The sequence below is a fragment of the Diospyros lotus genome, chromosome 15 (genome assembly GCF_014633365.1).
Source record: "Diospyros lotus cultivar Yz01 chromosome 15, ASM1463336v1, whole genome shotgun sequence".
In the NCBI taxonomy this organism is placed as follows: Eukaryota; Viridiplantae; Streptophyta; class Magnoliopsida; order Ericales; family Ebenaceae; genus Diospyros; species Diospyros lotus.
Window position 1 is genome coordinate 22,790,114 of NC_068352.1, and position 27,060 is coordinate 22,817,173.

Consider the following 27,060-nt stretch of genomic DNA (forward strand, 5'->3'; position numbering starts at 1 on the left):
TCCGACTCCAATGAAGATGCGTAGGATCCAAGTCCATATTTTATTTTTTTTCACATTTGTAAAAATTAATTACTTGTATTACATTTTTGTTGTAATTATTTTTTAATGAAATTAAGTCTAATTCTATTTTTTATTTTTTATTTTTCACATTTGTAAAAATTAATTACTTATATTACATACTTGTTTAGTTGTTTTAATTATTTTTAATGAAATTATTACTTATATTTCTTCAATTTTTAGTAGTGTTTTTTTATTAAAAATATGGTTGAGAATATTTATATTTACAATTACATTTAACAATTAAAAATCGAAACCAAACCGAACCGAACAACGGAACAAGGACCAAAATTGAATACAACAATATTTAAAAAAAATTAAAAAAATTCGGTTTGAACCGGAACCGGAACCGTTGACCGAACCGGCTCAAACCGTTGACCGAACCGGTCCAAACCGTTGACCGAACCGGCACGAACCGGAACCGGAACCGAACCGTCCCAAACCGCCCTTGGGCGGTTCGGTTCAGGTTCAAAGATTTCTTGAACCGGAACCGGCGGTTCATGAACCGTGGCCATGTCTATTGTTAAGCATAGAAGGCATGGATTCAAGTGAGGCTTACTTCTTGGGATTGTGATTTTTCCTTGGCTTTGAATAGTTCATGCCTTCAGATATTATCCGGTTGATATTTCCCTTTTGTTATATGCTTTGTGGCTCACCCTTGTTCTTTTTTGTCATTTCAGGTAAGTGAAAGGTAAGTAAGTGGGGCGAGTTCTAGTTAGATGTGTATAGAGATGTTCTGGCCTCAAAGATCTATGAGTGTAATTTGGAGGGCTTCAATAGAGGGTTTCTTTTTGTATTTGTAGTATTGGAGCCTTACATTTGAAAAGTGTATGAATGGTAAACCCTAGGCGAATGATATAATATGTGTTATGGCTCCTTTGATAGTGAGTAAATATGGAAATGAAAATAAATTTTGACAAATTTTTGATTGATATCTTGTATCTGTATCCATCTTGAATGGATCTCCCCACAGATTTCCTATGCTATCGGGAAATCCAAGAGTGGGCCCTGACAGTAGCTCCCTCCTCCAGCATCCAGTGACTGCCTCTTCAATATGGGTTTGTGAAATCTAGGTTTGTAATTTTAATTTATGTATTTTATATAAATTTTGTATATATTGAAGTATTGGGTTTTAATCATATTTTGATTAATTTGTGTATTTGATTATACATTTGTTTGTATGCAAATATTTAATTAATTTGTGTATTTGACTATACATTTGTTTGTATGCGAATATTTGATTAATTTATATATTTGATTATACATTTGTTTGTACACGAATATTTGATTAATTTGTGACATTTGAAAAAAAAATAGTAAATTTATTTAGTGACCTAATGTTGGGACTTGGGAATGATTTTGCATGACTTGATGTTAATCTGATTATAATGTAATGTTGTGAGATTTAATGAATTGGAATGTTGATATTAGGTGCAAGTTGCTTGGGTGTTATGTGTAAGTGGTGTGGGTGTGATTGAGTGTACAAGGAAGAAAATGGTAGTGTTTAACCTAAGGCATTTGAAGGAGGCTTGAGCCATTCAGATGTGTTGAATGCTTGGCCACATTCAGATAAGGCATGATGCATTCGGATGGCTTGAGAAAGCATTTGGATAGAAATGCCACATATTCAGATGTCACTCACATGGATTTCTCACCCTTTGTGTCTAACATTTAGATGGGGCATAGAGCACATTCATATGTCACTTTCATGCTTTTTGTTCTTTTCTCTTATGCATTTAGATGTGGGCTCTATAACATTTAATATAATAATGATATCAAAGTAGAAAGCTTTGATACCATTATTAAAGATGCAAATATTCAAAAAGAATTCATTTATTCGTATTATTAAAATATTTTTTTTAATTAAAATAATATAAAAATCAAAGAATTCTCGATCATGCACGGTCGGGAAACCCAAGGTTTAAGAACATAAGGGTTCTCGACCACTCACAGTCGAGAACCCAAGGTTCTCCAATCCCGAGTCGGAGTTCCCTTGTTGATGTCAGTAACAATAACTGGTGTGAAATTTAATTTTAATTTTTTTAGATTGCAGAGTATTGGTTGTTGTGAATTATTTGATATTTATTTTTTTTAGTAATTTTAGAATATAGACTGGTATATATTGTTTGATATTTAATTTTCAATTTAATTTGTTCAGATTTTAGAGTACTTATTGATGTGTTTTATTATATAAATTTAATAATTTTTTTCTTTTTATTATAAAACGTTAACAAATATACAATAACTTTAATTTATGTTTTTTGTTCAGTGTTTATAATTTTTTTTTACTTACTTTTATATTTTAATTTATAATATTGATGAACATTATAAATTTTATATGTTTGTTTCTTATTTGAGTTTTATAGAACATTTAATTTGTTTCTTATTTGAGTTTTGTAGAACATTTAATACAAGCAAAATCATAATAAGTTCTTCAAAAATTTTAACATAATATGTATAAATTATAATTATATTTTAATCTTAATATTATTTACACTATATTTTTAGGCACGAGTATATGCTAATCTATCTATATAATAATAAATAAATAAATAAATAAATAAATAAAGTCATGATATATATGCATATACGCAAATACGGACAGCTGAGTACTTATTGGCTAACAGCTCATTGAAAGCGACGGTCCATCCAGTTCACTTAGCTGTCGCTTTGGCCCACGTGGCGCAATATTCCCTGCTCGATCACGCTATATCTCGCCGATAAACTATCGATGGCAGTGCCTCCCTCCCACTGTTCACTGAATATTCCGGCGACCTCATGGCGGGTCCCTTCTCGCGATAATTTCAATCAATTTATTGCCTCCGATTTCTCCTCCACCGACTGGAGCAAGTGGGCGCCCCCGGCTGGCACTTAGCCAGGAAAGCTTCTAGCAGGGACCCACGCGACGTGTACCTTTTACACGTGGCATATAATTATCAAAAATAAAATAAATAAATTTCCAAATAATTGAACTTTACATGTCTTTCCAAATTTAGATTCACTGTGAAAGGATATGGAAACTGTTTTTTTTGTTTTGTTCTTTTATCTATTTTTGTGTTTGAATTTTTATCTTTGATTTTGCCTTTATATTTATATTTTTAAGGTATTTTGTTTAGCTTTCAGTACCTATATATTAGATATATTTTATTTTAATATATTTATATTTATAATTTAAGCAAATTTATAACAATCTGATAACCAATGAAATTTACATTAATGTAAATAAAAAATTTAAAAATAAAAACTATAACATTTTAAATTATTTCAATACATTAAGTAATAAAAATACCACATGAGGTTGTCAATGGTGAAATGAGAGACAGCAGAAATCCAAAGATAGTGAGTTGTTTGATCAACTAATGGTATATTTCAACTAATTTTGGGGTTGAATAGCTTTTAAATTTTTCGATCAATTTCTAACAAATTTGAGTTTCATGAGTTCGTCATAACCCCATTTACAATGTCTAGTATCGTGTTTGACCCAATTTGTTTTAGTTTGATTCATAGTCGACTCTTTTAACTCAATGAAAATAATTTATTTGAGTCATTTTGGAGAATTAGAGTTAGATTTTATCTTTTTATAAATTCATCATCGGTCTTCTTAAATTCTTCTTGATTCTCTATAATTTTTTCAATTATTGTTGGGCCGTCATTTGGGGTCTAATATTAATTAATTTTAATAACCATTTTTTTTTTAAATTCTTGGATATTAAAATCCAAAACCTTTTAGAATTTAATTGAGAATTCGTCTCAATTAGAAATCCCTTTTGGATAATTGAGACGACACTACAAATAGATATCATAATCATGACAGATTTAGGTTGTGTCAATTAGAAATTCCTTGTGGGCACCCATAATGATATTGTATTTATTGATATGACAGATTTAGGTTGTGTCACATTAAGTATTCTCCCCAAATTCCCTCCATTTGGCGTTGGCGGCACCTCCTCACCGCACAATGCCATGTGAGACCTGATAGGTTGATATGTGATTGATTATCCTTTTGATGATAAAAATATTTTGAATAAATTATTTAAAATAATTATAAAAAATTATATTTAAATAAAATAAATGTTTTCTTTTGTAAAATATATTAGTCTATGAATATTAAGATCAAATTCAAAGTATATTTGATTTGTTGAAATTATTAGTTTTGAAAATTGAATTTAGAAGAAATAATCATTTGTTATATTAAGAAATTATCTTTGAAAGTATTCTAGTTTATTTGTCAACAATATTGAAAAAATGTTTGAAATTGTCAACAGTCCTCTAGCAACTGTCGATAGATAGAAAGTATATTTTGCTAATACTATGAAATTAACGATAATTTAGCAAGTGATTGTCAACAGATAGTATGTTTGCAAAGACATATGTTGACAATACATATGCTTTTATCGATGAAGTCTTCATTCTTAAGTTAAAACTATCGACTAATCTTCTTTATCTATCGATAATTTATTTTGCAAGTTCTCATAACTACTAATCTTTTGAAAGCATTTAATGCTTCCAACCACCACCAATGGTCCATTTTTTGTCTCAACTCATCATCAATTATAAATAGGTGATAGAATAATCATTCAAGACTCTGAATTTATTCAATATTCAACTACCAAGTGTTCAAAATAATTAGAGCTTTAATTCTTTTTGTTCTCTCGTATGCAAGTGTAAAGACTTTGCTTCTCTTGTATTTATTTTAATTCAAGTCTTGTATTTTTATTGAGAGAACTTAAAACTAAGAGGTTAAACTCTTAGAACTCTCATTTGACTATTGTATTCGATTTTTTTAGACTTGTAAAGCTTGAGGGTCTATCTATTTGATAAAAGATTATATCTTTCTTAGTTTTTTTGATTAGATGACCTACTTGATTTAAATAGATGGTGTTAGTGGATTGAGTTTAAAATCGTTAGTGAGGAGTTAAGATAGTGGAATAGACTTGAATAAGTCGAACCACTATAAATTATTGAGTTCTTATGTGCTTATTTTATTTAATTTTCTTTTTAACACCTATCCATCTCTTACTTGTTTCTTATAATAATATTTTATATTATTTAAAGTATTAAAGGTCAATTATTTTAAAACTCACCAATTCCCCGCTCCCTTCTTGATGTGTTTCTAGTCCTTAATTTCTATCAAAATCTCAAATTTGGGGTAGGCCAGGTAACGTTGAGGACTCAAATTCAATTAATTAAAAAATAAGTGTACACACGTTATTGTGTAAGTTGCAGTACTATAATCTGAAAGTGAACCATTGAGGACTCAAATTCAATTAAAGCCTGAAAGTGAACCATTGAGGACTCAAATTCAATTAAAGCCTAACTCAAACAACTTTTATTAACTTAATGATAGTATAAAATTTTCATTATATTATTTTGTTCTAATGAACATTATTGTAAGTATTACGTTTTACATATTTTGATTTTTATAATATTTATGTTGAATTTTAATTAATAATTTAAAATAAAACTAATACTTGAATATATAAATATGTAGGGGTATAGAAATCAAGACCTAAATATATTATGTGATGAGTATGAACATAATATATATATTTAAATATAAATATATTTAGGTCTAAACCCCTTCCCCATACCATCTTTACCTCTAAACATATCCTTAATTTAAATAGAAGTGGTCAATTTACTAAAATAAGAGGTCTCGAATAAAAATTAAATTTTTTAATTTAAATGACTCTTTTAACGAGGGAAATTTTTTAATAGAAGTGGTCAAAATTTGATTGATATACTCTATTATGTATAAGATATTAAATTTAAATGTTAAAATAATAGATAGTATAATCATGACATTACAAAAATCAAACTCTATAATTGGTCCTTATGGATATTGTATGCATTGATGTGACAGATTTAGGCTGTGTCAATCACATTAAGTATTCTCCCCAAATTCCCTCCATTTGGCGTTGGCGGCACCTCCTAACCTCACAATGTGATCTGAGACCTGATAGGTTGATACGTGATTGATTATGGTTTTAATAATAAAAATATTTTAAATAAATTATTTAAAAAATATTTACAATAATTATAAAAAATTATATTTAAACAAAATAAATGTTTTGTTTTGTAAAATCTATTAGTATATGAATATTAAGATCAAATTCAAAGTATATATGATTTGTTAAAATTATTAGTTTTGAAAATTGAATTTAGAAGAAATACTCATTTGTTATATTAAGAAATTATCTTTAAAAGTATCTAGTTTATTTGTCAACAATATTGAAAAAATGCTTGAAATTGTCAACAGTCCTCTAGCAACTGTCGATAAATAGAAAGTATATTTTGATAATGCCATGAAACTGACAATAATTTATCAAGCAACTGTCGACAGATAGTATGTTTGCAAAGGCATATGTTGACAACACATATGCTTTTCTCAACTAAGTCTTCATTCTTAAGTTAAAACTATCAACGAACTTTCTTTATCTATCGACAATTTGTTTTGCAGGTAACGACTAATTTTTTGAACGCATTTAATGCTCTCAACCACCACCAATGGTCCATTTTTTGTCTCAACTCACCATCAACTATAAATAGGTAGTTGAATGATCATTCAAGACTCTAAATTTATTCAATACTCAACTACCAAGTGTTCAAAATAGTTAGAGCTTTAATTCTTTTTGTTCTCTCGTATCAAGTGTAAAGGCTGTACTTCTCTTGTATTTATCTTCATTCAAGGCTTGTACTTTCATTGAGATAACTTGTAACTAAGGGGTCAAACTCTTAGAACTCTCATTTTATTATTGTATTTGATTTTTTTAAGCTTGTAGAGCTTGAAGGCCTATTTATTTAATAAGAGGTTGTATCTTTTTTAATTTTTGGATTAAAAGACCTACTTGGTTGATATATAACAAATAAGTAAATAATTTTATAAATTAAATAAATATTTATAATAACAAAAATAATATATATATATACACTATTCCTTTATCCCAAATTTGGGGTCTTACCGCAAATAGCCAGATTTGATTTCTCCTTCTTAACTCAAATCTATTGATGATGGATCAAAATAGAATTGTAATTTGTTTTATATATGTGGGATAGAGAGAACCAAATCCTTATTTATAATTATAAAAGTAGTCTCACATCAAAGTTTATTAAGAGTTATACATATCTTCTAAATCAAATAGAATTTTAGTAATTAATTATTTTATTGAACTCTTATTAGTTATCTTATCAGACAAGCATAATCATATTTAATAAAAATATTGATTTCAATTATCATGTGAACCATAAGATAATTCTTATATTCTCTTACTTGGCTCATATAATATTAATTTTATGATTTAATAAGAAGAACGTAATGTGCACAAATATCATACTAAAATTTTCTTCACTTTTGCTACAGCATTATATATCATTATTAAGTTAAAATATTAATACAAGAGTCATGGTGGTTGTGTCAATTTTTTGACATAGTCCTTCTGTGTTCCACAACATTAACCTTCAACTTAATATGACATTTAATGAAAATAATCACAATGGATGTCTTTCCATATATACAAATAGAAAACGTAAAATATCAAAAATACATAAATAAGCTCAAAGCATCAAATGTATTAACTTAATAGAGTCATAATACAATATCTCTAAAGACGTCCAAAAATACCCGTCCTTTTAACGTGTTCATTAAATGTTTTGGGAAACAATCATTTTTGTCATAGGATCTATAATCATAAGATTGATGCTAATATGTATTCGATTGACACTCTTTATTTTTGAACTTCTTCTTTAATGACCAAGTATTTAATTTTCAAATGTTTAACACTATTAGAAGACATGTCTTTTTTAGAGAAGAACACATTTGTAGAGTTATCGCAATAAATTTTCAGCGGTCTGATAATATTGTCGACAACCCAAAGCCTTGAAATAAAGTTCTGCAACCATAATAGTGGCCTCAAAGCATGCCACAAACTCAACTTCTATAGTTGATGCAACGATGACAGATTGCTTCATACTTTTCCATGAAACCGCTCCTCCAAGTTATAGGAATAGCTAGCCAAATGTATATTTCCCAGTATCAACACATCCGACAAAATATGAATCTGAATATTCAATCACCTCAAGATTATCAAATATCCTATAAGTGAACATATGATTCTTCATTCCTCGCAAATATCTAAGAACTTTCTTTACATCTTAATTTCCAGTTATCCATAGATTACTTTGATACGTACTCAGAATTTCGATAACAAAACTAATGTTTAGTTTAGTACAAATTTGAATATACATTAAATTTCCAACTGCAAATGTATAAGGAATATTTTTCATTTGCCTTCGTTCCAATTCATTTTTCAAGCAATGCAATTTATCATCCTTCTGAATTGGAACAACCACTTATCCAACTTAAATTTCTCTAGAATTTTATTAATATAGGCCTTTTGAAACAACACTAACAATCCTTGTGATCTATTATAAAATATTTCTATTTTTATCATATAGGTTGTCTTTCCCATATATTTCATTTTAAAATTTTTAGAGGGATATTTATTGGTTTCGTGTAACAAACCGAGGTTATTAATCGCTAGCAATATTCCATCAACATGCAAAAAAAAAAAAAAAAAAAACTTACTCTTACTGACTTTCATAGATATATGCACCGGTTAATGCTGTTTTCTTGAAAGCCAAAAGAATTGATGGTATTATTAAACTTAAGATACCATTGGCGAGATCCTTGTTGAAGTCCGTATATTGATTTCTTTAACTTACACACCATTTGTTTTTTTCCCTTAATTGAAAAGCCCTCACAATACAAAAAAATTAATTTTTTGTGGCTATTTTTTTGTGGCGGTTTCTAAAATCGTAGCAAAATACGATCTTTTGCGGCGGTTTGTAAACGGCCGCAAAATGCATTTTTTGCGATAGTTTCGTTAACATTTAGCGACGATTTTTCAAAATCGTCGTAAAATTCATTAAAAACTTAATCTTACAGCAGTTTTCAAAAATCATCGTTAAATCTAGAAAATAAATAAATAATTAAAAAATAAAATTGAATTTTGGGGCGATTTTTGAAAAATCGTCGCTAAATTCAAATAAAATTAAATAATTAAATAAAATTTAAATAATATTTGCGACGATTTTAAAAAATCGTCACAAATATTTAAAAATATTAAATAATTAAATTTAGCGGCAATTTTAGAAACTGTCGTTAAATTTTAAAAATAATTAAATAATTAAATAATTAAATAAAAATTAAATTAATATTTGCAGTTATTTTTTAAAACTACCTCAAAATATAATTTTTTAATCAATTTAGCGACGATTTTTAGAAATCGTTGCTAAATTCAAAAATAATTAAATAATTAAAAATAAAAATTTATTAAAAAATTTAATTTTAAAAAAAATAAAAAAACATGCAGCAAAATTTTAATAATTTTAAAATGAAATTTTAAAAAATATATAAAATCTTCATTTTTTAATCAATTAATTAATTTATTTAAAATTTATTCCATTATCCTTTTAAAGAATAATCCATTAATTTATGTTTTTCAATTTATTTTTTAATTTGTATTAAAAAAATAGAATATAATTCTGAAAAATGGGATTGGTTTAGTATATAATTTATATGCGCGAATAATTAATAAGGAGGCTTCACATATCAGCTGGTTTAGCGCGCACATGCGTGTACGGGAGGTTGCGGCCCGTGAGCGATTTTTTTGAAAATTCAATATTTTGTAATTTTTTTGTAACGGTTTCAAAATCGCTGCTAAATATTTTAAAATTGCCACTAAATTACATTAACTGCTGCAAAATACAAAAAACTCGACTCAAAATTCAACAAAAAAAAAAAAAAAAATCGTCGCTAAATGCTGATTTTTTTATAGTGTCAAGTTAGTTCATATAAACCTTTTCCTCTAAATTACTATTAAGAAATACAGTTTTAACATTCATTTAATCTAATTCTAAATCAGATTATACTACATTGTTCGATTGCATGATCAAGAGGATGACTGAATGCAATATTTTGACAATACCCCTCACCCCTTCCTTTAGCCGCCTCCTCTCTGCTCTCTTTTCTCTCTTCTATTGGACAACCCTAAACATGTAAGTGCCTTAAATTGAGTTTTTTATCTGTTCATAGTTCAAAAGAAATCTTTGGAACTGCCTTAAAAACCCTATTTAGTAAATATATGATCGTCTTTCTGCTCATGATTTTTTTTGATTTAAATTTTTCACGTAAAATTCTGTGTTTATTTTGTGTGATTAATGGTTTGATCGTGATTTGTTTTCAATCTAAAAACTAATCCCCATACCATTTAGATGCATGTGCAATGGGAACCCAAAGACCTAAAACTTGTGGGCATTAAAAATGTTTAAAACAGTTTTTGAATGCTCCATGAGATCTTAACTCTACTGCAGAAAACTTTAGCTGCATTAAGTCTGTATTCGAGCTCAATTCCAAGCGGCAAAGTAATTGAAATAATGAATGTGAGAGAGAGAGAGAGAGAGCGGTGGGAGAGAGTCATCCATCCATATATGCATGGTTCAGGCTACTAGACGGAGATGGCCGCACAGTTTAAAAGAAAGCATTAAATCTGATTGACAGTCTCAACCACCAAATCAGTTCTCATGACCCCAATAAATTCATATGATGGAAATACCTTTATAATCTTTTCTGTTTTTATTTTTTTCTTTCCTAACAGGCGAATGTTGATGACATGAGAAAGGTTACCCTAATGTTAAATTTTACTTAGCGAAAACAGAAGAAAGATTACCCTAATGTTGTATGCTTAATGACACTACCATAGTAATTGGAGGTCAGTTGTTAGGCCTCTTTGTTTGGGCCTGGTCTTCCATCTTGTCTCGTTTAATTAAGCCTTTGGTAATACCAATTTTGATGATATTGTCATGTTTTAAAGAATGAACCAAACGTGATTGATTTTGATGGCATTACCGTTACCATGCTTTATTGTGGATTTTTGGCCTAAGTTCTGTCTTTGGTGCGTATCCTTATTGGGACAATTTATCTTTTAAGTAGCCAGTACCTGTAATTCGTCACTCCGTCAATGACCCTCTCGGGGGTTCCCGGCGACAATGGCGGCATCGTGGCCGCCGTCAGCCGCGAAAGATGGCGGGACAATTTGTGTGTGTATATTCATGTATATATGTGTGTGTATATTCAAAGAGATGGGTGTGAGAGAGATGTGTTTGTATGTGTATATATGTGTGTGTATATTCAGGGAGATGGGCATGAGAGAGTAAGAGAGAGAAATGGGTGTGGTGTGGGGTTGAGGGTAAAATAGGAAATTTATAAAATGTTAGGGTGCATTTGATAGGGGTGAAAAAATGAGGATGAAATTCGAATTTTATCTAAATTTCAAGAAATTTTATCAAACAGTTTTTCAATTCCATGGAATTCGAATTTCATCTTAGTTCAAAAAATAAAGATTTTCCTTAAAATCAAGGAATTGGAATTCCTAGGGGTTGGGGTGAGAATTTGAATTCCATGAAATTGGAATTCCACTCTCATTTTCCAACTCTATCAAACACACCCTTAGTGAATTTTGGCGGGGCGACTGTGAAAAGCAATTTTATGGCTGTGAATAGGGGTGTGTAATCGGTTATAACTGAACCGAACTGACCAAAAAATATTAACCGAACCAAATCGAACCAACCAACATATGATAACCGAACCGACCCGACCCGACCAACCCTACTAATCAAACTAACCAAAATTGAACTAACCGAAAATTAAATTGAATTAACCGAACCGATAACCAATTATGCAAAATCAGTATAGAAACAAACCATTCTACCAATTTACAGAAATGAAATACAAGAACAGCATATGCAAAAGCAGCAAAACCATTTAGAAATTGAGAGAATACAAATTAATTTGTGCAAAAGAAGAAAATACAAATGAAAGGAAGAAATATTAAGAAACTATCTCACTGAAACTAAGTAACTAACCTCACTAAAATATCAAGAAAATAATCCATAACAAGGAAACGAAGCGGACGACCGATCATCATTCAAAGTCAAAAAAATTGAAAAATTAAAACCCTAACCTAACATCAATACTAACCTGTGTCTGATGGCTGATTATCATTGGTATGGTCGTATGGGGTCGATCGTCCAAGCACAAGGGAGGGAAGAAACAAGGAAATGAAGGGGACAACGATCGGCGAAGAGAAAGGCGTCGGTCTGGTCGACGAGCTTCGACGCGCATGTCGTCGTCGCCGATTGCCCCTCCGCCACTTTGGCAGCCGCCGCCATGGCCCAGATCTTGGAATAGCCCTCGTCGATCGTCCAAGAACAAGGAAAAGAAGAAACGAAGGCGAGGGATGGTGGGGTGAGGGTTAGGGTTCGATTAGGTCGGGTGTGGGTTCCGTGTTTTGGGGCCGTCAGAATTGATCTCGCAATCTCGCCTGCTAGTGGGAGGGTGGGGGGAGATAGATAGATAGATAGAGAGAGAGAGAGAGAGAGAAGTGGGGGTTATAGTTTCAGCAGCAGTCGCAGTCGAGGGTGGGGGGAAAGAGAGAGAGAGAGAGAAAGAACTGAGAGAGGGGGAGTGAGTGTCGCGAGTCGGGTAGGTTCCCTGTTTGGGGGGGGTCGTTGAACCGGTTAGGTCGGTTAGGGTGGCTGAACTGGTTAATTCGGTTAACCGAATAACCAAAAATTCGAAATATTACTAACCGAACTGAACCGTTTCATAAAAAAAATCGAACCGAATTAATCGAACTAAATTATTTCATCAAAAAAATCAAATCGAATCGAATTGACCAAATTGGTCGGTTTGGTTCGGTTAGTTCGGTTTAACCAAACTTTTGCTCACCCCTAGTTGTGAATAGAATTTCCCTTTATCTTTAAGTAGCCAGTACCTGTAATTCGTCACTCCGTCATTGCGCTCTCTCTCTCTAACACATTTATTCTTTGATTTATTTTATTTTATTTTATTTTATTTTTTAATAATGAAGACATACAATTATTACATTTCAAATATATATGCATTAGTTGGTAAATTGATGATGCTCGTATAACTCACAAATTGTGTGTATAAATTATGGATGAGCTTATCTTTGGAGAAAGTGATGATAGATAATTTCCTATCACCAGGCCAACTAAATCACAAGGCTTTTTTTTTTGTTTTTTTATTTATTATTCAACATATATATGTAATAAAAAAAATAAATTATGTTATTACTTAGATAAATCAGTGATTAACATAATAGCTAATTTTGTTCAGTTCAAATGAATGCCAACCCAATATTTAAATAAGCAGGTGAGTTTGATATAATTAATAATCAGCGATGTCTACTATCACTCAAAAAAAGTATCCAGAGTTGACAAAAAAAAAAAAGTAAAAATAATAATAAGAAAGAAAAAATCATATAAAAATTAAATTTTTTTATTATGTAAAAAGGAAAAGACTTGTTCATTAGGTGAGATAAACCATACATACTGCCTTCTTAAATTTATGAATCTTAATGATTATTCAGATGTCACTAATCCTCCTCTTAAATTTATGAATCTTATATGGACACTACTTGTATAACTAAAAAATAATAAACTTAAATTTAAGAAAGTTTTTAAATTATCATGGATAGAATGAGTGTGTAATTAATGCAAGTGTAGAGTAAATTTTTTTGTTCATTCTTTCTACCAATTCAATCCAAACAATAAGACAACAATAATACAATATTGTTGTTAAAAAAATGCAGTCAAGTGTGTGTGGGGTTAAAATAATGGCTCCACGACACCACCATTTTGTATAAATACATGGGGACGGGGAGGAAGAGCGACCACGGAAAGCGGTGGCGGATGAGCCTCTGAAGAGCATCGGATCATTATTAGATACAGGGTGCGGAGACATACATGAATATGGAGTCTGAGCCGCCAGTGAGCCCAAACGGGCAGTACTTCAGCAGCTCCGCCATGTCCTTCTGCATCCTGGCTGTTCTGGAAGTCGAAATTCCCATTGATGACTCCCAAACTCTCTCTCTCCTCAGCCATGTCTTCCTTCCCATCAACCCCCGCTTTTCCTCCATCATGGTACGATCTCGCTCTCTCTATATAGCACTTATATATCATTGCAGATAGTTACTATGAGAAATCAAAAAGAAAACAAGACACAGAAAATTTAAATTTGGCTTAATATATATACAAATGATATCAGATATCTTTCTTAAAAGTAAGATTAGAATTGCCTAACAATATCTATTATATATTATAGAAACAAAATAACCCATTTGCTTTACAAAGCATTAACTGACTTAAACAAATCCAAACCTACGGTGGAGATGCTCTGATGGGAAGCCGCTCGTGCCCATTGTTTGGAAAATATATTCCCAACAATAAGGTCACACTCACCACTGCTCACTTTTACTCTTACGCATCCTTAACCCCACCACACTCTTAACCCTAGCTAGTTAACTCTACCCCACCAAATGTCCTTTCTTCTTCTTCTTCTTCTTCTTCTTCTGCTTATCACATCATGATGATCATTTCCTCTATTTTATAATTTTATTTTAATGCCAACAAAACATATCATATTAATTAATAATATTGCAAAATTTGTACAAAAACTCCACAGAATTATTATTATTATATAATTATAACTCATATATTAGAATACTATATATTATTTTTAATAATGATTTTTCTTTTTCCAAATATAAATATCTAATATCTAGTATCTAGTAGAAGTAGAAGACAATAATAGTGATTTTCCTTCCACTGGATGATTATAAATTAGCCGAACTATGGAAAAAGTTTGGGGTTCTGTTTCTCTCTCCCAGTTCAAAGTTGCTATTTTAGCCCTGGTATTAATTAACTAATTAACATAAAAAAAATGGATAGAATTACTATTTATATATGCCATCCAAAACTAAACCCTCTGTTGGTGAGGCGAGGCGAGGCGGCAATGGCAGAAAGGCGACGGAGACGAGGCGAGGTGACTGCAGCGAGGCGCAGTAGAGAGGCGAGGCGGCGGTCATGACAGAGGAGACGCACAGAGCCGGGGGGAATTCATGGGAGGGGGAGGGAGAGACTAGGATGTGGGGGCAAAATCGTCTTTTTGCCCCCTTTCGATAAATCAGTCGGACTTTCTAACATTTTTCAAAAACTAAAGTTGCAATCACCGAACACGCCGCTTTTAAAAGGGAGTCTTTATTTGATACAACATCTTTTTTCACTCCTGTGTGCAAATTACGACCACCCAATGGCATTTCTACTGTTCATTTGCGAATCTGTGTTCATGCATAGCAGGTTGCCGACAAGAAAGGCGCCAAAAAATGGAAGAGGGTTGAAGTGAAGCTGGAAGACCACATCAAGGTGCCTCGTTTTCCGGCCGGAATGTCGCCGGAGTTCTATGACGGCTGCTTCGACGACTACTTGTCGACGATATCCTTGGAGCAGTTTCCACCAAACCGACCGTTATGGGAAGTTCATATCATCAAGTACGCCACGAGCAACGCCGCCGGGAACGTGGTGTTCAAGCTTCACCATTCGCTCGGCGATGGGTATTCTCTGATGGGAGCGCTTCTCTCTTGCTTGCAGAGAGCTGACAATCCGTCTCTTCCTTTAACTTTCCCTTCTATTCGATCGAATTCAAAGCAAAAAGATGGGAAGATCAAAAGCGTCTTCAAAGTTGTGCCTCGAGTTTTATCTAAGCTTGCCAATACTGTGTTGGATTTAGGGTTCAGTTTGATGAAGAGTAATTTTTTTGAAGATGGCCGGACCCCGATCCGATCAGGTGAAGATGTTCAGTTCCGACCGATCACAATAACCACTTTAACGTTTTCTCTTGATCAGATCAAACAAATCAAAGCCAAGCTTGGAGTGGTAAGAACTAATGTTGTTTACTCTTATAGTAATGTAAATTATATCTACCTATACTACATTTAGCCATAATAATAATAATAATATTCTATAAGTTCTTATATAAATATTTTATACTAAATAACAATTAACATCCTTAGCAAATTAAAAAAAAAAACACGATGTAATATTTCTTTAATTAAAAATTAATTTGATGGATTAAATATTGGTGGCAGCTAACCAGCATATATAATAAAGTCATAAACTTTCTAATATTCAGTTTTCTTATAGAAATTCTGCGAATAATATAAATTCAATCAATTGACAGACAGTAAACGATGTGATAGTCGGAGCAATATTCTTAGGAACTCGGTTGTACATGCAAGCAGAAAGTCAGGAGCAAGGGAACGCAGCCTCCACGGCACTGGTGGTGCTCAACACCAGGGCCGTTGTTGTGGGTTACAACTACAAGACGGTGAGCGAGATGGTGAAGCCGAACGCTGAGATGCCATGGGGCAACCACTTCACCTTCTTACAGGTCGCCATTCCAAAGCTGAGTTCCTTGGAGATATCCAACCCCACCAGCTTTGTCATCAAAACTCATCGCATTATCAAGAGGAAGAGGAACTCCGCCACCATTTTCATCACTGCTTGGCTATTGGAGAAGCTAAGAAAATTCAGGGGCCCAGAGGTATGTCCTCCTCACCCTTCCTTCCTTGATCGCATTCATATGACAAGCTCGTAATTATTTGCTTAAAATCAAATTTCCCAACTAAACCCATTAATTTTTTGCTACTTGGATTTGATTTTTTTTTTTTTTAGTTTTAACATTACCCAAAATGAATGCTTATTTGACAAAAATACTCTTAAATTTTTTTATCTTATTAATTTAAGATAAAACAATTAGACGATAAAAGCCCTCCCCTCCCCGTAAATTATACGTCATTATTTCCTTTTATTATTACTTCAACAACTTTGTTTTTTTAGAAACAAATAATTAGAGTTAAATAAAGGCAAATATATCAAAAGATATTTTTGGATATTTTAGTATATATCTCTAAATCATTTAATATGTGTCTCTAATAATAATAATAACTATATATAATAAAGCAAATTGATAAATCTATCCTATTTATTTGTATCATTAATTGTATTTTTAGTGATAATTTATTATTATTAGAATCACATGGTAAATAATATAAAGAAACATGATATTATATTTAAATAATTTATATTTCAATTCAATTATTTTATTGTGATTTACTTCACCCCTTTTTAAGAATATAATTTAAATCACTTGGATCTTCACAATCCTGAATACGGGTACGGGCACACATCTAACGCAGACGCATTCAAGATTTTGCGGCGGGCAGCCTGAGGGAACATGCTTTTGTTTTTCGGTGGACTAGTATAAATTGTCGGGCAATGTTAATTTAAAAAAATATATTTTTTATTTTTAAATAAGATGTATTTTTTAGTTTATTATTTTTTAAAAATAATTTTATTAATTAATAAAATATTTTAAAATACGATATATTTATCACTAATTAATAAGATTGTTTCAAGGCTAAAAATAATATGTATTAAATGAATCTTATATAAAAATAAAAAAACATTTTTAATGGAAAAAAAAAGTTCAAATATTAAATTCCAAAATTTTTATTTATATTATTTAGTGTTAAATTTTTATTTTGCTTCTTTTTCACAATTAAGTAAGAAAAATATATTAAATTTAAATTACAAAGATATAAAACTAAACCTAATCCTAGCGATATGCAATTTAAACGGCAACTTATGTACTTTATGTCTCTCAATGGTCTAACTCAGAATTTAAATTTGATCTGTTTAAATTTGTTTGATATTAAATGTAGATCTGATTACCCAAACTTGAATTTAGATCTAATTACATACAGCATAAATGCTCTAGATTAGATAATAAATTAAATAAATAATATTTAGTATATTTCATATTTAATATTATATATTACATTTTTTATAGTATCTATTTGATCGACTATCTATAGTTAAATCATTTATAATATATGTAATTGAATTCATATTTGACTTTAGATATCGGCTCCATGTTTAATATTAGATTTATACCCTATTAAATGGATTGGATTTGAATTCAAAGTCGATCCATTGACAGATATAAGATAGACAGATCGCCTATAAAATTAACATCTCTAAATTTAGGTTTAATTTGATGTCTTGTAACTTAAACTTGACATGTTTTCATTAGTTAATTGTGAAAAAAATAAAATAATATGGTAAAAATGAGAGCTAAATAATGCAAATTTTTGTACAAGTAAAAAATTTGATCAGCCCTAAATTTTTAAAAATTAGACAAATTTGATACCCATCGTAAGTCAATTGATAATTTAACTGACGGATCGGAGACTAACAACAAGCAGTGTCTAATAATAGCAAATATTAAATTGACATGATTTTGAAAATTTATATACTCAACTAATGACAAGGAAAAAAGAAAGAATAATTATTAAATTAATTTGATATTCATCAGGTATAATATATAGGTACCAAATTGTCCTTTTATGCTTAATATCATATTTGAATATCCTTAACCAAATACAACCATACAGGTAGCAGCTCGATATGTGTACAGGACAATGAAAAATTCTAGCATGGCAATGTCCAATTTGATTGGACCGATTGAACAAATGGCGCTCGCTGATCACCCCATTAAAGGATTATACTTCACTTTCACCGGCGATCCAGGGGTACACACTCCTCACTAAGTCGCTGACACTCTCTTATAGTTCAAAATACAATGTATTCGATATATAATTACAGTTACTAACACATGACTGATTCTGATTTGCAGCCGATTGCAGTAACAATGATGAGTTATGTTGGGAAGCTAAGGGTGGCCATGCGCATGGAGAAGGGTTTCATGGATCCCCACAAGTTCAGTAGCTGCATTGAGAGAGCCTTTCATATGATACTTAAAGCTTCCAATTAGTTCATTCATATATAATTAACCACTATTAAATTACAGCTTAGCTTATATTATGTACCACAAAAATTAAAGATTATGGAAATTGATGCGGAGGAGATTGAAGACTTCATTTAAGGGTTCCGTTTTAATATTTATATTATGTTTATTTATTTTAATATTTTTATTATGTTTATTTATTTTAATATTTCCTTATTTTAGGTTGATTAGGGTTTTATTTCTATTAGAATTCTAGTTAAAATTAGGATTCTAGTTGAATTTTATTTATAAGTACTAGATAGATTTGGATTAGCCAAACACTATAAATATTCTTAGTTAGTGTTTGTAATCAACTTTTCCATTCAATAAAATTTCAGATTTCTTTTCTTGGTAGATTCCAAGAAGATTTCTTTCTTCCTTTGTGGATTCCAAGTAGTTTTCCCGTCCGTTCGAACGATAATTGAGCAACGCCTGTTCGTGCGTTACGAACAAGACTTTTCTTTTCCTTATTTTTGTCTTGTCCTGTGTTAGGTGGTATCAGAGGGCGGTTTCTCCGTCTCCGTATCGTTGATTGCTATCATTTTCCATTGAATCTAGCATAGGCAATCAAAATCGCTGCTATGAGGGTCGAACTTGATGCCCAAAACCAATGAATTGACAATCTATCCACACAACTCGAAGAGATTCGTCAATTATTGTTGTAAGTCGTAGGAAACAACGTTGATAACCCTTCTCAAGCCCCCGATGGTAAGCATCCACCATATAACCGAAGAAACTATCTTGAGATGGGTACCCATGTTGAGGGGCAGCAAGGGATTAACAGGAGAGACATGCAGTAGATGACAACAAGTCGGATTTCGGAGAAGATTTCAAGGATTTGCCCACATACCACAATCGTCAAAATCGAAACGCCTTCAACGATTATAGGATTAAGGCGGATATCCCTTATTTCTTGGTAAACTTGAGGATTGAAGAGTTCCTAGATTGGATGATGGAAGTGGAGAGGTTTGTGGATCATGGAGGTTCCAGAGAAGAAAGTTGTTAAGAAATGGTGGCTTTCCGTTTGAAATCAATAGGTGCAATATGGTGGGATCAGTTGCAGAAAACTCACTAGAGAGAAGGAAAGAACAGAGTTTGAACATGGAGGAAGATGAAACAACTTTTGATGGATTCATTTTTACCTACTGATTTTGAGCAGATTTTGTATCGCATGTATTTAGGATGCACGCAGGACAATCAGTCAGTGTCAAGTTACACCAATGAATTCATGAGGCTGGCTGAGCATAACAATCTAACCAAATCTGAAAATCAAAAAGTAGCCAAGTATATTAATGGACTAAAAATGGCTTTACAGGATAAAATTGGGTTGCAGAATATTTGGACTTTGCAGGAAGCCATTAACACAACACTGAAGGTTGAGATGATTGGAGTTGACAGGCTAACCCCCAACTATCGAATGGTTGTTCCTCTTATAGAACAGTCACCGACCAGCATTGTTGACAAAGGAAAAGTCGTTGCCAGTTCATCCAATTCCCAGAATAAGGACGGTACAAAAGGATGGAGCAACAGGATTCCTAACAGAGGGGAAGGTTGAGCCATTTCAAAAGGATATAATCCGTAAGCCAAACCTACAATAGATATCTAGCAATTACAGGTGTCAAAAACCTGGGCACTGCTCCAACAATTGCCCAGAACAAAGACGAGCTAATTTGGTAGAATGCGAGGATCTTCACTACAAGAATTTGAGGGATTTACCCACACATAAATTACTCATACATATTATTTGTGGGTATTACCCACACATAATGGTAATATGTATGGGTGATTAAATTAAACAATATCGTTACATTATCCACATTTATTTTGTGTGGGTAAATTGATATACCCACACATATTTTGGTGAAAAAAATTCCCTCCACTTTCAATGTGAGACTCCTATTCGGATTCCTCAATTAAGATGAATAACCCTAGTGAGAGGCCCCGAAGTAAGAGGAAGCCAAGGGAATGACAGACCTGCCATGCATACACACTTGGATTCACATATACCTGATAATAAATCTGACAATGAAAGCAAAAATCACAACCTAGGCATGCATCTCAAAACACAACTGGCCCACAGGGCTACAGGGTTTCCATATATACAAGCCAACCACACACTCAAAAGATACAACAACCCTGTCATACAACTTTGCCACATGGTAAGGTCCACATGGACTGTACATCGTTTACTCAGGTAGGTCCGACACCACTAGACTCACCCTCAACTTATTTGGCCTTGCCTTTACCTAGAATGAATAGAAGAAAGAGTGAGTCACAAGACTCAACAAGTATATAAGAAGGAAAAGCTGACAAGAATAAAGAGCTAAAGAATACCCGCACTCAAGTGCAAAAACTCATGCAAAGCATGTCAACCAATCATATATGAAATAATAGAAACCAACTGCAATAGCAGAAACCAACTGCATAATAAAGATAAGCACATACTGAATCTTGGGGTCCAAATAAAAATGCTCTAGCACCCAAGTCCATGTCACAAACCTGCTGTTGCCCTAAAGGCAAGCTGCACCTATAATTCGAGCCGAAGCTTGCTTGGCATGCAAGAGCGTCCGTGAATATAACTCGGTTCGGATTACACGGCACTATACAACTGTAATTTCAGAACTGGCACTACGAACCATGCAAGTGCATAATAAATAAGGATGGTAGCGTAATAGGCCACAACATGATTGGCTGCACTCTCACCCTGCAATTAAAACACAATAAAAACAAATCATAATAAAACTTTTATATTTTTTTTATTTTAGTGAGAGGTTTATACTCGCCAGTGTACGAGTGCAGTTGTAGTCCAAATTTAAATTTATATTTTCTGGATGAATCCAGGTCGTCCACTGAGAGATTTATTTATGGCAAAAGAAAAAGAATGTCACACACACGCACACGCATTTGGACAAATTGACAACAAGATTTTTTATGGTTTTGTTTTTAGACAACAGATACTAGAAAATAAAGTAAGGCAAAAATTGAAATAAACATTAAACGTAAAAATATGAATTTGGATAGTGCTTGAGTTAAGACAATTTCAGTACCAACCCGTTGATTCCCAAATTTTAGCATATAAGATTAGCAACATTAATTTAATTTCAGATATGAGGGTTTGTTATTAAATGCAATTAGAGATGATGATAGTTCTAGATTAAGCAATCCCCATACATGATATGCGGGATTCTAATTTAAGCAACTACCATAAATCCAATTACAATTAATATACAAAACAACTAAATTAATCATCCGGGTTTGGGTATGATAGCGTTTCCAGTTCTAGTAACTCTCATACATGGCATGAAAGCTCTAAGTTAGGCTTACGCTCCAATCCAAACCTAGTGATTTTTTAATAATTAATACACACTCATACTGAAATTTAAATTAATGTTACTTATTTAAAGCGCAGCTTTCTTTGGGAATCATTGGCATTGGACACTGTCCTTGCCTTAACCCAAGATTAGATTTAACTACTCATTTTTATTTGAAAGTTAATTGACAGAAATTTAAATGACGTAATTTAAATAACAGAATTTAAATGACAAGAAATTTAAAAGCATAAACTAACCGGCCATTTAGGCGGTGGATAATTAAATGACAAGAATTAAAATTGCAAAAATTTAAAGGCATAAACTAACCGGCCATTTAGGCGGTGAATAATAAAGTAATAATAAATGACATAAGAATTTAAAAGAAGAAAGAAAAAAAAGTAAGATTATAAGAGAAAGTACTAAAGAAAATGAGAAAGAACAAGAACAATTCTCAAAGAGAGAATTATAAGGAAACAACTAAACTTTTATTCAAGAATAATAATCACACTTACAAATGCAATCAAGTGAGCTATTTATAGGCCACAAGATGCAATACAAACCACACAATTTCAATTATTCAATTAGACATAATTATATCTAATGGGCACTCACACACTTAAAGTTAAATGGATTTTAGCTATAATACACACCTAATATTAAATGGATTTTAGCTAAAATACATACCTAATAAAGCACTCATAAAGTTAAATGGATTTTAGCTATAATATCCACCTAATAGTTAAATGGATTTTAGCCAAAAAACACACCTAATAAAGCTCTCACATAAAAAATAAAAATAGATTTCTATAAATTGGTTTTTAATCTTCATTAGGATTAAAAATAATCCTTGGGCCTTCTCCAAATAATATTTTTCATGGGTTGCTCAAATTGGGCCTTAATTCTTCATGGGCTTGAATTCTTCATGGACTTTAATTTTTCATGGGTTTGATTTCTTCATGGACTTGATTTCTCCATGGCTTTGATTTCTTCATGGACTTGAATTCTTCATGGACTTTAAGTCTTCATGGGCTTGAATTCTTCATGCCTAAAAAAAATAAAAATAATTTAATGTTATTAATAAATTATATATTATATATATGTATTACACATGGCACATATATATTAGATTATATTATATTATATATATATATATATTACATGCATGCATATAATGATGTATATGTATTATATATAATTTTATATATTATTATTATTATTATTAAATTTTACTTTAAAATTTCATTTCATTCATTTTTCAATTTAAACTTGCATATAACCATAAAATATATATTAATATCTAATTTAAACCATTTTTAAGATCAAAAGAAGGGTATAATTATAACAAAATTTTTACAAAATTAACCATTAATCAATGATACAAATCCCCCATAAGCCAAGCACCATGCCAAGCCTTGCCCATATAGGAAATCGCATGCCGAATGAAATGCTCGTGTCAACCTAGTTATTAAATCAACCTAGCATGCTTGTGTCCAAGCACACATTCACATGTAAGCCCCAAATGTAAAATCCTCAACCCTGACATGCCTTTAGAATGACAAAATATAGCAATTCACACAAAGCGCACGTAGTGCACTCTTAACCACAATAACATCCTCGCAATGCCCCAACTGGAACCTACCTAAAGCACCATTTAGCTTCATTCCACAAGAAAAAGGTAGGGAGAAACAATCCCTACTTGGCCACTAAATCAAGACACCATAAATAGAGTACCAAGTGAGACTACCATTCTTTTATAGATCTACATATATAATATTAGGGATTGCCCCCTGGTCGTAGCAAAGTCAAGCCCTTATGCCTTTTCCTATAACATCCAAACAGGATAACACCCTCAAAGTCCCATTAAAGACTAGGCCAACTCCTTACTAGCCATACATGTACACATATATCATTAATACAACCAGAAAACCCCACACAGTGACATCATCAACACATACTCGAGTATCTCTAAGGATTAAGAAAGATGACAGTGAAATGAAGAAAAGCTTGCATTGAAGAGAAGAAAAAAAAGAAAGAAACTTGCAAGAGAAGGGAAAAGATCTTGCCTACACCGAGAATTAAACCTCCTTCCTCTTCTTCTTCTTCTTCTTTGCTCTCGGCCAACACCTCTCTGTAAATAATTTCTTCTCTTAAAAAACACTCAATATATAGATATAGGCAAGAGACAAATGGTAATGGTGCAAATACGTGGCAAGAAAAGAGAATAAATTCCAGATATGTCTCTTGAAAAATAGCTTCTGGATCGAGAATATGACCTGCGTGTTTCTAAAAGTGGAGGACATCTGGATACAATGAGAAAACATTCGGATATAATGGCTTGAGATAATTTTGAGAGCCATCTGGATATAACAAGTAACATTCGGATGTAAGAAACAAAGTTGAGCCAAGTTTGTGTGAGTAATATTCAGATATAGAAGGGGCCATCCGGATGCTAAAGACAAGGCTGGGAAAAGCTTATGTGAGTAGTATCCAAATGTAGGGAAGGGCCATTCAGGTATGAGAGTCATTAAACAAAAAATGAAGATTTGACACATCTACATATTTTGGGCATAACTTTCTTGTACAATCTTCGATTGAGGTGATTTAAGATGCTATGGAACTTTAAAAGAAAGATCTACAACTTTCATGTTTTGAGTTTTGAGAGATTCGACCTGCATCAATTTCAAAATTGGGCTGCAAAGGGAAACTGAATTCCAGAAACATGGGGCATCTGAATGCCTTTGCTCATATCTGAATATTACCAAATCATATTCGGATGCGACATCCCTATATCTGGATATCACTCACAAAAACTCAAAGAGACATTCGAATATGCGTTCAACCATTTGGATATCACTCACATAACTCAAAGAAGTCATCTGAATAGTCCACACCATATCCGGATATCACTCACAAACATTCAAGGAAGACATCCGGATATGCCTCAATCTATTCGGATGCCTCATGCCTATATCTGGATGCCTCGCCACCACATCCAAATACACTAAGGCTCATTCGGATACCTATTCTCACATTCGGATATCCCAAACTCCTATTCGATTATAAATTATATACATTTAGATACTCCAAGCATATACACAACCACTACAAGAATTTCAGAATTTAGCGACGAAAATATTCCGTCGCTAAATTCAAAAATCCGTTGCTAAATAAATTTAGCGATGGAAACTGTCCGTCGCTAAAATATTTTTGCGACGGATCCGTCGCCAAATTAGCGACTTATTAGCGACAGAAATATTTCTGTCACTAAGTGTATTTTTAAAAAAAATTGCGACGAAAGATTTCCGTAGCAATTTAAAAAAAAAAATCAAAAAATATGTATATTTTATTAGCGACGGAATATTCCGTCGCTCTTTTTTCAATATTTTAATTTTTTAAAAAAATATTGCGACGAAATTTTCGTCGCTATCAGTTTTAATTTTTTTTATAAATTAATTATAGCGACGGAATTTTTCGTCGCTATTAGTTTTCAAATTTTTTATTAAATTAATTTTAGCGATGCAATTTTCCGTCGCTATTAGTTTAGAATTTTTTTTAAATTAATTTTAGCGACGGAATTTTCCGTCGTTATTAGTTTAGAATTTTTTTTAAATTAATTATAGAGACGGAAATTTTCGTCGCTGAATTAAATTAAAAAAAAATTTAAAAAATTAAATTTATTTATTGCGACGGAATTATTCCGTCACATTTCATTAAATTGTTTTAAAAATTTTAGCGACGGAATTTATTTCTATCGCTAAAATTAATTTATTTTTTAATTTAATTTTCTTTTATTTATAATTATTTATTAAACAAATTATATAATTTGTAAATAAATTTGTAATATAGCTAAAATTAATATATTTATTATTTAATTTGTAAATTTATTTATAATTAATTATTAAACAAATTATATTAAAATTCTAAAATTTATATTTATAATATAGAAATTAACATTCAAACAAGATACTAATAATTGTCTGTTACATATTAATAATTGTCTATTACATATTAAGTGGTACATAAAAATAACTACAAAAACTAATCATCTAAATCATCACCAGCATTAGGTGAGTCAGGTTGAGGAGTCGATTGTGGCTGAAAAGAAGAAGAAGAAGGAACCATGCCTCGAGTAGATGCAGTAAGTTGTTCAATCAAAAATCGCATTTCAGACATCTGTTGTCGAATGTCGTTCAGCTCATAAGCCTGTGAATTTATCTGCTCCGCCTGTGAATTTATCTGTTCCGCCTGCGATTTTAAATTCTTTGTCATTTCTTGTATAACTAAGTTTCCATTAAGACCAGATGAGCTGCCAACATCAGAAAATTTTGATTGGGATAAAGATCCCGTGCCATAAATCCTCTTCTTTTTGTTTTTTCCCCCAGCAGCCTGGATGAATATCTGATCGCAATCTGGCTGCTGAGGCTCCCCAGACCCCTTATTTGGTTGAGTTGCTTGCTCTAGCAACTGTCCGTACGTTTCCTATAATAATTTAACGAAAAAAATAGAATAAATCAATTATGAATATTAAATTTTACGTTAATTATAAAAATAATATTATTTACAATTAAAAAACTTACAACGACACTCGAAGAACGTCTGTCGACATACACCATCTATCCTTCCTCAGTTTTTTTAGAATAAGTTCGTTCAAACAATTCAATCATTGGAGGCTCTCTCCCAAACTCCTTTGTCTAAAAAAAAAAGTGATATAAAATTAACCACTTTAATAATAATTTTTTAAATATTAACAAATTAAATAAATTAAATCTCTTACCATTCATCTTTTATGCTCCGCTAAAGATATAGAACCCCCAGTATGGCGGGAAGGACCAGCACCAAAGCCACCTGTCTCACTCAAACGGTTCAACGATGCTTGTGCAGATTGTTTCTTGAAAGCTTCATCTTGTTCCCATTTCTGCGTCCAAC

The 27,060-nt window shown here is 31.8% G+C and overlaps 1 protein-coding gene across 1 annotated transcript; it reads left to right on the forward strand.

Annotated features, from left to right (window-relative positions):
* Nucleotides 1-13,807: 13,807 nt before the first annotated feature.
* On the forward strand, nucleotides 13,808-19,180 carry LOC127792462 (wax ester synthase/diacylglycerol acyltransferase 7-like). Its single transcript, XM_052322952.1, has 5 exons — nucleotides 13,808-14,061; nucleotides 15,277-15,852; nucleotides 16,157-16,519; nucleotides 18,432-18,569; nucleotides 18,674-19,180. The coding sequence occupies exons 1-5, from the start codon at nucleotides 13,885-13,887 to the stop codon at nucleotides 18,809-18,811; spliced, it is 1,392 nt and encodes a 463-aa protein (XP_052178912.1). The 5' UTR covers nucleotides 13,808-13,884; the 3' UTR covers nucleotides 18,812-19,180.
* Nucleotides 19,181-27,060: the final 7,880 nt, after the last annotated feature.